Source organism: Colletotrichum fioriniae (assembly GCF_027942845.1).
Source record: "Colletotrichum fioriniae strain IMI 355084 chromosome Unknown scaffold_8, whole genome shotgun sequence".
NCBI lineage: Eukaryota > Fungi > Ascomycota > Sordariomycetes > Glomerellales > Glomerellaceae > Colletotrichum > Colletotrichum fioriniae.
The window spans coordinates 2,194,372-2,208,797 of NW_027076844.1; the positions used below are offsets into that span (position 1 = coordinate 2,194,372).

The 14,426-nt window shown below is 50.3% G+C and overlaps 2 protein-coding genes across 2 annotated transcripts; one reads left to right on the forward strand and one right to left on the reverse strand.

Annotated features, from left to right (window-relative positions):
- Positions 1-6,811: 6,811 nt before the first annotated feature.
- N0V96_007393 (uncharacterized protein) lies at positions 6,812-9,118 on the forward strand (the record flags this gene model as incomplete). The annotated part of the gene is made up of 8 exons (XM_053191536.1): positions 6,812-7,004; positions 7,064-7,097; positions 7,154-7,415; positions 7,491-7,617; positions 7,680-7,927; positions 7,985-8,198; positions 8,255-9,012; positions 9,086-9,118. The coding sequence occupies 8 exons, from the start codon at positions 6,812-6,814 to the stop codon at positions 9,116-9,118; spliced, it is 1,869 nt and encodes a 622-aa protein (XP_053051098.1).
- Positions 9,119-11,496: 2,378 nt separating this feature from the next.
- On the reverse strand, positions 11,497-12,479 carry N0V96_007394 (uncharacterized protein; the record flags this gene model as incomplete). Its single annotated transcript, XM_053191537.1, has 3 exons — positions 11,497-11,670; positions 11,723-12,272; positions 12,391-12,479. The coding sequence occupies 3 exons, from the start codon at positions 12,477-12,479 to the stop codon at positions 11,497-11,499; spliced, it is 813 nt and encodes a 270-aa protein (XP_053051099.1).
- Between the last annotated feature and the right edge of the window lie 1,947 nt (positions 12,480-14,426).

Sequence of the window (14,426 nt, forward strand, 5' to 3'; positions counted from 1 at the left end):
CTTGACTGCTTGTGCTTCTGTTGGGCTAGATGTTTGTTGGTGTGAGCCTGGTATTGTCGCGGGTGAAAGGGGGGATTTCTAAGTTGCAGAGTCCAAGAGACGGGAGCTGGAGGGAACAACCGCGTGGGATGGCCAGTTAATTGAATGAATTGAGCTTCCCAGAGCTCGGTGAGCTCTCCGCAGTGATGTATAAATCAGACGAGTCGCGCGCTCGGAATGTCTTGCTTTGCTTGCCTCTGCATCATAATCAGCAGGCCCCGATTGGGTTTGAACATGTTTTTGTTGGGTTTTAGCCGGCGATATTTGCCGTATTTGGAGAGCTTTGGGGTAGCTCTCCCGACTCCCGACAGTAAACCCTGGCGCTAAGTGGAACGACCTGCAACGCCTGCGTCGAGCTACTGGAGGCTCTGGAGCTAATGCTCTCCCCCGCCCCCCGCAAATAGCCCGCAACGGCTCCATAACCCGCGGGGAATTTCAAGCTGTGACGTCCCCAGTTGCTCCATTTGCCGGTTGGTCCAAGGACGGTCAACAGCCCCGAACCCCGCCAAGCCCGAGCACCACCGCGACTTGGGTTCGGACTCGGTATGGGCGCTCCCCATTGTCTGCGGTCTGCTTTGGCTCACCGCCTGCGTTGACTTTCCGAACCTCCGGGTGACTGGGGCTGGAAGTCGTGAGAAGTTCGCTGAAAGCCCGTAGTTAAACTCTAGCTGGCGAGTAGTCCGATCAATTCGGGAATAGTCTCGACAAGACTGAATGAGAACTTGAGATTAAAGGCCAAGGGAGGCTTGGAGATGAAAACATCAGATATCATCTGCTCAGAAACTTAAGAGAACTCCAGTCAAGGGTGGTGTTCTGTTTGCTATTAGCTCGTTGCTCACCCGCAAGCTCTATTTCAAACGAGATTCGTTCTTACCATGTTCCTCGGTTACACAGTTCCAAGACATATTCAGATCACCTGGACCATCATTGTGCTGTTACAATCCTCGAAAGGCGAAAGAAGGAATGCTTCAAACCTCTAAATGCAGCTGGTCACGGGATCTCGCAACTCTGCTCATCAGGTTTTGTGGCGCTGGTGTTGTTATTGGTGTGAGCTGACGTTCCCAAGACGGATAGACGGGAAAGGCAAGTTCCAGATGCAACAATAATCAATCCTTGAATGGACTGTGATCGTGGACGGGGTGAGTTGAGAGAACGAAGCACAGTGAGCAGTAGCAAGGCAAGTTAGAATACATACCCATACATGAGTCTTTCATCTGCTGACGGTAGTACCTAGCTTACGTACAGGTCAAGATTAGGGTGGGCAAAAGTGCAAAAGAAAAGGAATAGAAACCCGGGCTTGGGGTCACTTATTTTATAGTTCACGTCCCTGAACAGCCCTGAACAGCGCGCCCCTCAGTAAACCCTCATTGGAGTATTTGTTGATTTGACCACCTCGACCACCTCGCACAGAGCTTGACCTGACCCACCGGCCTAGACGGACGCTGCTGTGCTATTGTTAGGAACGCAAATTATATCCCTTAAGTAGGTATCTTACCTCATAGTACCACAAGGTCACTGGTTGATACGTCATGTGGACAGTCATCTCAATGGCAAGAGGAACACAGCCACGGGAAGGTGCTGGAGCGGCTAGGTATTTCTCCGGCCAAGAAGAGAAATTGGTTCGTCTATCTATGAACTCGGGCTTCCTCGCCGCACTTGCGTGAGTGCTGTGTGGTAATCTGTGGACTTGCTAGAGCGAAAATCTTAAGATGCCTATTAATTCTTATTGAATTCAACACCGTAAACGCCGAAATTATCCCCCAAATCACCGTTAACTCTCTGTGAATCATACTTACTTCCTCGAGTTATGGAATGGTTGATGAGCAAATCTTTTGTTTCTATGAATAGCCATGTAGTCGTAAAAGTAAGGTTCTTTTGGGGGCATCGATACATGGAGTGCGACGGTGAAGATAGTAGAATATCATAGGCCAGCGAATAGACCAAGCGCAAGATGACGTCAAGTAAGATTTATTTCCGTCTTATCCTCCAGGCATACTTCTTTCAAGATTCAAAGCCCTAATTACATCATGTTGTCAAAATGCCTTCAAGTCTAATACTATTATCCTATGAACCGCTAGACGGCGTCAGTATATCACTTTCTAGTCTTCCTCCAATTTCTTTTCTATTTCGAAATTATTTATAGATGGATATAAGAGAATTAGGGTCGGATAGAACTATAACTTGTTGTTACGCCTCATGAAACTATGCGCATATGTTTTGAAGCCATGTGCTAGTTAATGGTATGGCAGAAGAACAACGTTGATTGCTCTAAGAGCTACCTTGCGATAGCTTTATATCACGCGACAAGAACTTTTCCTCAGTTCCTTCGGCATTCTTGGATCAAGGTTCCAAGTCTTCAGCTTACCGAGCAAGTTACGCTCGTCTTTGGTCAGTGAGACTGGTAGAGGAGACCATATGATCGGCCGCGCGAGCCGTGGCCATGTTAGTATCTAAGTAAAGCTAAATCGAGCAATGTTGCAATACCCCCTCGAAGGCCGAAGTCAGGCATCGTAGCGTTCTTAAGTCGGCACTGGCCTTGTCATCCAGAAACCGGCAGTCGTATCCCGACAGTCAGGCTTCCGGGGCGCCATAACTATCAGCGTCGCAATCGTTAGGTGAAATTAGGTTGCGGAGAGCAGCACGGCTACCAACTCTATGACTATTGCGCGGCTCGCCTTCGATATGGTATTGTGATAAGATACATCACTATCGCGCTAGTTTAGGACTCGTTGTTCTTTTGAGCGTAACATGTCTCTGGGGGATGGCGTCTTTGATGCTCGTTCAATCGAGATTCTGAAAGGAGCCCTGAGTTAAGAGGAGCGTATGCCAAGTGACTTGGGTTGCGTAGAATGATCGCCGCAAACCAGGTTATTCAGCTCAAAGTCGTCGAACTATCAGGATAACTCTTGAAGATTACCTGCAGAAGAAAAGAATAGCTTTAAGCTTGCTAGCCGATGAAGCCCGAGGAAAGCTTTACCCCCCTCAACCGGCCGGAGTCCACCGCTAGAGTGCTGCGCACCACATCACTAATCACATGCAGGCTGTGCTTCCAGGTTGGTCTGGATGCTGAAAGCCATGCCCCCTCCTTTGCTCTATCATCCCTTACACATCACTTACGCATCACGGCGGATTCCTTTCTGGACAAGCCTACGAACCTACGTGTAACCGATGGGTCCCGGCGGCTCCGCGGTTCTGGTAATGGTTCGGATCCACCTACGGTATCCGCTCGTAGGCTGAGCTCCGGCGCTTAGGTCCCATATTTCAAACTCTGAGAAAGAGACAATTAAGGGGGCCTGGGTTTTGAGGTCACTCTTTGGGATGCCAATTCCACGGCCCCGAGCTTTCTGAGACTTTCCTATTTCTGACTAGAAAGAAACAGCAATCCCTTGTTCAGTCAACATGAGAAACTTGAAGGGTTTCTATCTCGGCAGAATATGCGGGGGCTGAGTAACTCTCAAACTCCTGCGCAATCCGATGTCCTTGCTGCGCAGGCTAAGTCTGTCGCAGAATACCCCTATCTTTCGCAGAAGGGGCTTTCTTGATGCATTCGTCTGGAGATTTGGCCAATATTTTTCTGTCCTTTTGGAATGATTTGTACGAAATAATCCTCAGCAAAGCATTCTTTGTTGCCCACCAAGACTCAAGACTCAAGGCTCAAGAGATGTCGTCGATTAACGAAGCGGAGATTATCTTTGCGCGACCCCATTGCGTCTGTTAAATGGAGACAGCATTAAGTCCCGAATCCACCAGGCCATAGCCTACAAGCCCCAGTTTCAAAATGACATCAAGGCCTCTGTAAACAGGATAACAGATTGTGGCAGTAACTAAGTCATCAATACTCGGCCTTGGCGAACTAGTGGGATGGCCTCCAAAGCGGTGTCGGCCGAGCCGGCAGTTGCGGCTCCTGCGAGGTCACGATTCAAAAAGGGGAATGTTGCAGAGGACCCTCAATCAAGGCAACTAATGTCCGCGTCCGTGTCTCTTGGGAGCCTTGGCCTGCGACGGCGACGATAGAGGGTCGAGCTATGATAGTTCCTTGTATGCGATAGATTGAACCAGCTGCTCGGGTTGCCTCATAGTGTAGCGCTTGTTTTTATAGGCTTGATTTGCGATACTGCCCCAGTTATTGACTCCATTGGCCGCCTGATTTAGGGTTTAGAGGCTTCAGATGAACGAGTCTTGACAGGCATCTTCATGTCATGCATGCCAGAACACTGGATACTGAGTTGCCCGAGTAACCTGTTTGCAGCGCTGCTTTGACCACCCTCGTCAGCTTCAGCCAGGTCGGCAGGTCGCCGACTAAGCTTGGTTGAAAGGTGAAACTTGCACCAAGTCGCATATTTTGAAGTCTCATCGACTCATCTTAGTGACTGAAGCTCTGTAAGTTCATCCAAATTGTTTCTAGACTTCTATCGAGAATTTGAAATCATATCACGAGTCCTGTTTCCAGAGACAAAACTAAAGTCTAAGAAACGTCCATGTGTCAAATAACCTTCATTATAGTTTGTCTTCCGATCTGCAGGTCTAGAATGTATCTGGAAGAATTGGGAGTTCTTCGAATTCTTGTCCTATGATTCATCGCAAATATTCTTGATATGTCTCATTAAGTCAAACTCAATCCCACGATCTCTTCTAGCATGCTTGGCAAGACTAGCCTTCTAATCACCATGCAAAATGGGACAAATGAGCCTGAAAGATCGTGGCATGCCGGCAAATTGACAACAATAGATGGAAGGTTAGGCCAGGTCGGCTTTGTCGGCACTGAATATTGGTAGACAAGCAAGCCGGGGCCATTTTATTGCCTCGGCTCAAAACGTGGCAACCAACACAACCGACAAAGTTAAGTCCCCCATGCGTGGCGTTGAAAACTCAAGGTGTTTTTTTGGGGGCGTTGGAGAGTAGCTTGCGAGTGACGCTTAGAACATTCCAAGCCCAACGGCTCGCTGCATTAGGCAAAGTGGATGTAACCCTTAGCCACGGAAATGGCAGGGCTTGAGAGGAAGTTGTATTCGTACGTGCGAGCGGAGGGTGGCATGCAGCAAGACGATCTAGTGAAGGTTGCATAATCCCATCGATCAACATCGCGGGGGTGGCCAACTTCACATGTGCTATCCGTATGGTGGCGTCCATCACCTGTAGTCGTCTCAAGGCGAGAAAGAAAAGTTGATCAGTAAACCGCGTTGTGAGCTAGCCGTTGAGATCGCGAGAACACGCGCACCAAAGCCCTAGCGCCATCGGTTTAGCGGATCAGTGTGGCGCTATGTCTCAAATGCGTCCGTTTCACTAGGTAAGACAGAAGACTAACCATCAGTTAGACAAACAAACAGTCGTGTATCCGTAATGGTGCTCACGTTTTAATGGGGCTTGCATGTACCTATTGCCTCCTGCTGTACCTCCCACTGCAGATTCGAAGTAGGGGTTTTCTTACAGGCACTGACGCGCCAATTGTCGAAGGCAACCTAAGCAAGAAGCAACCCGCCTCTTCCAAGCCTTAGTAGATGCGATTCACCTTCTAAGAATACACATATGACTTAATCAAGACAAGTTCAATTGCGTATAGGTTGCGGCATGTCTTAGGAGTTGTGTTATCGAAACAGGCGGCATTTGAGATCCGCTGGTGGCCGTGAGGCAGTGTCAGACACCAAAGAGGCAGGTTAGTAAATAAAATGACTTACATGTTGCGGAGTACAGAGCAGTGGGAAAGAAAAATGTCTCTTGTGCCGCTCGCGCCGGCACCGTGCCGACTCTAGGGACGTGTGTAAAGGAGGGACGGAATCGAGAAGGATGCTGGGATGCACAAGACTGGGGTTCCTTGCATCTGAATCGCGGAACCAGGGTTGTCTGGGGTGCCGCGCATCCTTTTTAGGGATTGTATTCGGCGATGGGACGAATCTGGATACCGGCGATCATCCCCGATCGCCATGGGCTACTGCAGCGTACATCAAGACCTTACGAGACAACCGAGGAACACTTTACAGGCCTCTTGGCTCAATCAACTCTAAAAGACTATATCGTCGCCTTTGAGCTCAGCTGAGAATGTTGGTCAGCGTGACTAGACGAGCTACCGCGCGGGGCGAAATCGACGCTTTTGTTCGACGTTTCGACCAGTATGAACCTTAAATGATTCAGTAACCATGCATCGGCACTTTTCTCGCAACCGCTTCCTAGCTGCAATCTCCGGATGACCTGTCCCAGAAACCGGTTCTACTCCACTTGGCCTGTCAACCACGTGTGGCAGTTACAGCTGTTGTTGCTGAGCAAGCAATCGCTAACATGATGCAGATATTGCGCCACCCAAGACAGCTCAGATAGAGTCAGGGATGTTGTGTGAATTTGTCCGACCCTGCCCATGCCCCCTCTCCTTTCCCCTGATGCTCTTCCCGTAACCCCTTGTCTTTCTTTTGTCCATTCTACTGGAGCAAGTACGGATACGTAGGTGTTATTCGGTCTGGGCCAATATGTCGTCGTTTAACGCGAGCGGCGCTTGTCTCTCGGCTGCCTTGTTTCCCCTGACCGTTGTGGGGAAGAGAGTTCACAATCGGCAGGTGAGACCGGCAGCATCAATGGCAGGCAAATTCGAAGTCTTGGAGGGTCGTTTTCAGACGAAGTAGTCCCATCTTTAGGGGCAGGTTAAATCATATATCGGGTCGTCCCGAGTCGAGATACAATTCTGTAACTCCTTGCGTCTCTACTCACTCGTTACTGTACCTTTGTACATACGCACAAACACTCGTTCCTTTGCTCTTAAAGTCCCACTCAGACACTAGTCACCATGGCGTACATCGTGAAGATGGCTGTGGCTGTGGCAGCAATGCCGCTCCTCGGAGCGCTTGCTCGTCCGTCCTCTCCTTCAGTTTGTCTCAAGCGACAGAACGACACAAATCTGCTGCCTAGCTACGACTACATCGTCGTTGGCGCCGGTGCCAGTGGACTTACTGTTGCTAACCGCCTTTCGGAAGATCCTGGTCAGTAGCAAAACATTGTGAAGCGTCAATTGACGAGTGGAATAACTAACTTGGCACAGCTGTAACTGTTCTTGTTATCGAGGCTGGCGATCTGTGAGATTATCCAAACGGACTACCAAAATCTCCATGTTCTGACGTACAACTTCTAGTGACGCGGGCGAGGATTACGTCAAGATCCCTGGATTGGCTGGCGGCGCCGTTGGAACCAAGTACGACTGGAACACGACCTACGTCGCAAACGACGCTCTTGGAGGTCGATCCGTCTCGATTCCCCAGGGAAGAGTTGTTGGAGGTTCAACTAAGCTTAACCGCATGGTATTCGACCGGGGCTCAAAGTCTGATTACGATCGTTGGGAAAGCCTCGGAGCCACAGGATGGAACTGGGATTCTCTGCTTCCTTATTTCAAGAAGGTAAGTGCATGCGTCCCCTAGTGAAATTCGTGAAGGTAAATCGTGTCGGTAATCTAACTGTATTTCTCCCTACAGAACGAGAAGTTCACACCCCCGAAGGCCGACATCGTCTCTGAGTGGGGCGTTCAGGTTGATGACGCTGCTCACGGCAGCGATGGGTTGATGCAGGTCACCTACTCGCCTTTCTTCTGGCCTACAACCAGTTGCGTCTCTCCTACTCAAACCATCGTAGTGTCTAGGGATACAATCTAACCTTCTGCATAGAGTTCATGATCGACGCTGTCAAGGAGCTTGGCATCACCGTTGCGAAGGACCAGGCCAATGGTAGCCCGATTGGAGGTTACTTCTGCCCTCACAACCAGGACCCGACTTCTTCCACTCGTTCCTCCGCAAGGGAGGCTTACTACGATAACTTTACTGGACGCAAGAACCTCCACCTTCTCACCGGACGCCAGGTTACCAAGGTTGTCACCAGCGGATCAGGAGATGCCGTTAAGGCTACGGGCGTTGAGGTGAGTTTAGGTTGCTCATCCGCTCAAATGGAACCATCCAGCTAATTGTGTGTTCAGTTTGCCGCCAGCAAGGGCGCTCAGGCGCAGACTGCGACCGCTGCCAAGGAAGTTATCCTGGCTGCTGGCGCTCTGCACTCGCCTCAGATTCTTCAAGTTTCCGGCATTGGCGACCCTGCTCTTCACACCAGCATCAATGTCCCCACCGTCGTCGATCTCCCCGCCGTTGGCCAGAACCTTCACGACCACGTGATGCTGACTGTTGTCAACACCAGTATGAGAAATATGATCTGCAGATTGTCCTGACACCAGCTGACTTGAGAAATGTAGTTAACACCACTCTGCCCGTAGGCTCTATGCTCCAGAGCAACGCCACCTTCGCCGCCGAGGCCAGAGCCCAGTACGACAGCCAGAAGAACGGCCCTCTCAGCTCCCCCACCGGCGACTTCCTCACCTTCCTCCCGCTTTCGACCTACTCCAAGGCTGTCGATACCCTCAGCTCCGAGGCGTCCGCGCAGGATGGAACCACTTTCTTGCCTTCGGGCGCTCCCGCCGAGGTGGTCAAGGGATACCAAGCACAGCAGAAGGTTCTCAACGAGCGTCTGTCCGCCACCGACTCAGCACTTCTCGAGATTATTTGGGCCGACGGGGGTGTTATCGTTCTGGGTCTCCAGCACCCCTACTCCCGTGGCTCCCTCAAGGCCGCTTCCTCTAGCACTTTTGACGCTCCCACCGCCGACTCCGCGTTTCTGAAGAACCCCCTCGACGTTTCTTTCTTGGTCGAGGGTGTCAAGTTCGCTCGCACCATCGCCGGTACCGAAGCCGTCAAGCCCCTTCAGCCTTTCGAGGTCGTTCCCGGCGCCAATATTACCACTGACGCTGCCATCGCCGACTTTGTTCGCCAGCAGAGTGGTACTTTGTTCCACCCCGTTGGTACCTGCAAGTTGGGCGCAAGAGAGGAGGGTGGTGTCGTTGATGCCAGCCTGAAGGTCTATGGCATCAGCGGACTCCGCGTTGTTGACGCCAGCATCATGCCTCTTGTTCCTGCCACTCACATTATGACTACAGTCTATGCTGTTGCTGAGAAGGTAAGCTCTACTCAACGTTGCTGTGCGCTTTTTAGACGTACCTGGGCTCGTTCGCTAACAATTCTGGTGTTAGGCTGCCGATATCATCAAGGGCAAGACCGCATAGAGGGAATGACGATCATGAAGCATGCTTATTTTCAAGGGGCTGAATTCGATTTACCCCGGTCCATGTACACGCAACTCAAGATAGCATTTAGCAAGATTTAGCGCTTTTATGTCTGACAAAAAACCATTGATTTCACGACCCGGCCGAGAGGTGATTATCCTCTGGAACTTACTTGTTGTTCATGCTCTCAAGTTATGAATCTGGCTTATGTGTCGCATCTCACACTATCCGATGACATTGCATCAACATGTATACCTTCGTACGGAATGATTTCATTTCGAGAAGATGAGCCCCGATTCAAAAAACTAGTTGCGGAGTCTGAATTGTGGCGGCCTACATGAGACCGATGTATACATAAATTGAATAGACTCTAAAGTATAGCTAAGATAACCATGTAACTCTGAGCAAGCTGAGTAGAAGATGGATCTTGGGCCAGGCAGGAACGCATCGTTCGATGGAAACATGTTCTATACTTTGATCAGCCACCTAGACTCATCACGACTCCATTTCATCCAATCCTTGAGCAGGAGCATGTTACTTGATATTATTGGCTCGCTTGACTTTCTTTGTCGACTTGGCAGACAGTCAGCATTCTGCTACGAGAAGACCTTCGGCGCATACATCCCACCTCAAAGCGCTTATCCCATATAGTTCTTCAATTTTAAGCCAAGACCTGACCTGAAGAGGACAAGTGCCTTCGATTACAGGCTCCTCCGTAGACTCGGGGCGTTCTGCCTCGCTCCCTCTGATTCGCATTTTCTTCTGTTTGGCCTTACCACTTGAGGTGATCTCAAACCATGAGACTTGGTGTAAGCCCTTGTTTTTACCTGGCTGGGTTCGACTTACCATGCATATCTTGATATCTCCAGTACCAGAAACCTGGCTGATGACGAAGAAATGGCCCTAGGTTTGCTGAGGTAGGCCATCAACGGATTTCTTGGGCAATCCTTTGGGGGGCTTCAAGATGCATCCCACATGTTTAAGATTCATGTCATTTTTCGGTTTGTCCTAGACTTGTTCTCAACCCGAATTAGAAGCATTGCCCTCCTGTGTAGTTGTTGGTGACTACGATGCTCTCATCTTGGTTCACGGGCCGAGGCAATGTCGTCGATTGTATTGCGCGATGCCCGTTCTTGGATAAAGCGCCAAATCGATTGGATGTCGGGATTGTGGGCAGATATGGCATGGCTGGAACAAAGGAGGACTCTGGTTCATTATCGCGAAGCAATGTAACACCGACTTACCATTTATGGTATAACAAGGCAATGTTTCAGTTTAGTCTAAGGTAGAAAACAGAGTTGAGTTCGAGGACGTGTTAGGCGGAGGGCGGAGAAAGTAGCCGCGCTACCTGATGCGATTGTCTCCCACCTTGGCGGCTCGGGCTACTCCTGCAACCCAGGCAATACGTGGGAAAGGTGACTGTTTTCACTTGTTTATTCTACTTTATTGGACAGCGAGATGCTGTAAGCTTGGTGCCGAATCGATACGACCAGCCTTTCAGTATACTTGTTGGATGAGTAAGGTTAGAAGCCAGGATCTCGCTCAGTCTGGGCATAGTCTATTTATTAGATTTTGATTGCAACCAAATCTACTATGATACTAGAAGATAAGAAAGAGGAAAAGAAGGGTCATCTGTAAGTAGTTAAACAGAAGACAAGGCTGAATCTGGCCGAGAAGATTGACATAACATCTGTCCTTCTGTAGCGGTCCCACACATCAGTACTTGATACTCCTCGACCCAGCTCCCCTCAACCTTGGGAACAGTAGGGAAGAAAAAGATCGGTACATGTACTCAACAACGTTCCCGTCCTCTCAGGTTCCTTTCTTCCTAAAGTCTTTCACGTGGGTACAATTCCACCTGCCTACCTCTATATTGAGATTTCTTGCTTCTGTAATAACGGCCTGCGAGCTTGATTAATGTGGAATAGATGTGTTTCCCACGACAGAGGTCCGACCTTGAGCGACGATCAAGGTTAGTCCACGATTTTCATATGCGCTGTGTATGTTGAAGCTTTCGCAGTTGAGAGGTCCGTAAGACTCAGAGAAATGCCGTCAACATACTAGCAGCCAAAGCTCCGTCGGGAGCTGCTTTCCGTTGTTGTCGGGCATTGAGACCGGGTTATCCACAGAGAATCACGGCATCTAAGCCAGACGGCATTCTTGTTCCCTTCTAGACTTTGGGAGCGGGATGGTAAGTGTATTGAAGAAGCTTCCGGAAAGCTTCCCCGAGCAGTGAGTCTATAGTCGCTGAGTAGCGATTGCAAAGTCGTATCCAACCCGGTATTCTTCGCGCCCAACGAGACCTTGAACGCCGTGCTATGCAATTGATTGAAATCAGAGGGTGCCGCCAACATTTATGCAAGCTCAACTCCGTAAGACTACCAGTCCACCGCCCAGCCGTTCTCCTCGAGGAACTCTTCACAGGCCTGCCTAAGGCCAAGATTAGGCCTCAACTCGGATGGGAGTAAGGGCTCGCGCGTAAGGGGATCGCTCGGGTGACGACGGAGATGCTCCATGATGGATGCCCTCTCGTACGACTTTCCAGTCTTCGTCTATGAGAGTATTAGGATGCAGCAAGCAGGCAGGCAGCGTAGTCCAACTCACCAGGACAGGGTCAACCATGATGCCAAAGCTGATATCATCGATGGCCCATTCCGGAACCTCACGTCTCTTCTCCTCTGCAGAGCGACTCTTCTCAAAAGTACTCCTCAGTATCTCTATCTTCTGCTCCCACTCAGCCTCAATCTCCCTCTTTTCCCCATCGTCCATTGCGTTCGTAAGGGCTTGTTCACGTTCCTTCTCCATCAGCTCAATGACTTCGTTCTCGAGGTGTCGTGCTTCCCGTGTTCGCCGCTTCTCCATCCAATCCCATCTATCCTTCTTCGCGCGCAGCACCTGGGCGGTGATGGCGGCGAGCGACTTATCGCCAGTCTGCACGCAGAGCTGGTGGGCCTTTTGGGCATTTGTGAGGGCCGAATCGTAGTCTTTGAGAGCGAGCTGGGCTTGGGAGAGGTAGTAGTGGGCTTTGAGGTTGTCGGATGTAAGTCCGAGACAGGATTCGCAGTCAGAGACAACCGAGTCCCAAATCTCGAGCTTGAGGCGTGCCATTGCGCGGTTCGTGTATAGAGCGGGGTTCTTTGGGTCGGCAATGATGCTATAATGGACCAAGAATTAGCTTCTTAGTCGATGCGATTGCCATGCCTAACTGTCTGTGGTACATAGCAGGTGGATCAGGCTGGGGCTGGCTCCAAATTCATGCAGGTGAAGCTTACGCCTTGGAATACAGAGCCTCCGCGCCAGCGTAGTCGCCCTGCTGGAAGTGGCGATTGCCTTCTTCCTTGAGCTGTATTGACCTCGACATTCTTTCGTTGTTTCCTTTGCAACGTGTAGTTGTTGTTTGAAGTGTATAGTTCCGGTCCAACGTTGTAGGATTTAAACTAATAAGGGGAGAGGGCGGTTCAGAGACGGGCTGGAAGGACGGGTATTCAGTCGTATTATGAAGATGGAAAGTAAACGCCGAATGCAACGGTGCAACCTTGGCAAGGTCTTGCCGTCGAAGTAGGAATCAGCCCGAAAGATGTCTGTCGAGGCTCAGGACACCGGGACAGAAGTGGGGACCTTCAATGCGTATTGAGGCGTACGGGACTGCAGGTAGGGAAATCGGTTCGGTGATGAGGAAACAGGCATTCGGCTTGGTGAATGGTGTAGAGGAGAAGCCGTTGGGCACACCGGCTGCTGCAGCTCAGCCTCGGGGCGTTATGATGGTGTGCCAGTCGAAGATTCACTGCCCTCCAACGTTACTGCTACTGCTGCTGCAGTGCGTGGGCTGCTGTCACCACTTCAATGGACGTTGGACGCGGGACCCCCGCCAACCCGCGCCGATGGATTGGACGTGGATTCCAAGGGTCGCTTCTCCGCCGACCCACCTTCGCCCGGGACTTGCGGCTGTCGTTGCCTTCTCGAATCTTCCGCTTAGAAATGGGTGGCTGAGCCTCGGCCGATGCTCGTCCGACCACGTGATGTGGCTCAACAACTTACAAGTAGCTTCCATTGCAAATGTCATTCGGCCCCGCGAATTCGGCCGGAAGTGGGCCTTTTCCTTCAAAAGCACGGAGGCACGTGGGAGGGTCTTGGAATTCAAGAATGGGATTCCAACCTTACCTCAGCAATATCAGCGGGCTTGTTTTCTCAATTGACAAACAACCGATTCCAAAAGACTTAAGCTCCTCGTTTCAAGAATGATATCTCCTTCATTACACCAATGCATCAGCCCTACCTCCATTACGTCCACTCATCTTACGGCTGAGTCTATGAAATTGAAATACAAACACCCCAGTGGTTGAGCATGTGGAAACTAAGCCACACCAACCGAATTCTTTGCCAAGTTGCCATCTACTCACGAATTCTACCCGCAGACCAGAAATGCAGAGTCCCGTAAGCTTCTATTACTTTTAGACCTTTGTGGCAACAGATCCCCCTCAGATCCCACAATCCTCCGCTCATTGATCCCATCAACAAGTATCGTTTGGAAGTATACCTCAAGACACCTCTCAATTCTCAAACCCGAGGTGTAGTGGCCATCTGAAGGAGTCCAATCCCTTTGTAATATTCGTAATTTCTCCATCCTTGATGAATAACATGAAGAACAGCCACAGTCCCCGGGCAATCGTTACAGCAGCAATAACAATCGCTATAATCTGGCCTGTAGACAGTGCTTGACCGTCTTCTTCTTTTTCTTGTTTGAAAATCGCGTGTTCGCTATCGCCACCTATCGTGATTTCCGCAGCAGCCATAGCGGCTACCATGAAGAGTCCGTAGACGATGTACATGAGCGATACGGTAGTTGGGTATGGGATATATTCAACATCCTGTGAGTGAGCTCCAAGCCAAGCTCGAAGTCTACTACGCCACGATTTCCTCGAGGCACCAACTTCGCCTTTGCCCAGCGATGGGTGTGTGATGCCCTTGAGGCTGAAAGCGTCATACTTCTGGGCTTTGTGAAATATTTGCGTGTTCATGAGCGCATGGAAGCTACTCTGAGCGTAGAGAATGCATCTGAAAGTGTAGTAAATCCAGAAAGCGCTTGTTTCACTGCCCCAACTCCAAATCCTCGTTTCTTGATCGTAAGGGAAGCTCCGCAGTCTTCCCCACCAGAATACCTGAATGGAGTTGCAGCCGCCATCGTCGCCAGCTAGTGGGGTTTTCAGATCATGGAGGAATCCTTTGACCAAGATCGGTATGAGCACCAGGCTCATAGCTTGGCAGAATATCACTATGCCGACCTGCCACCTGGATGCGAGAGTCTCTT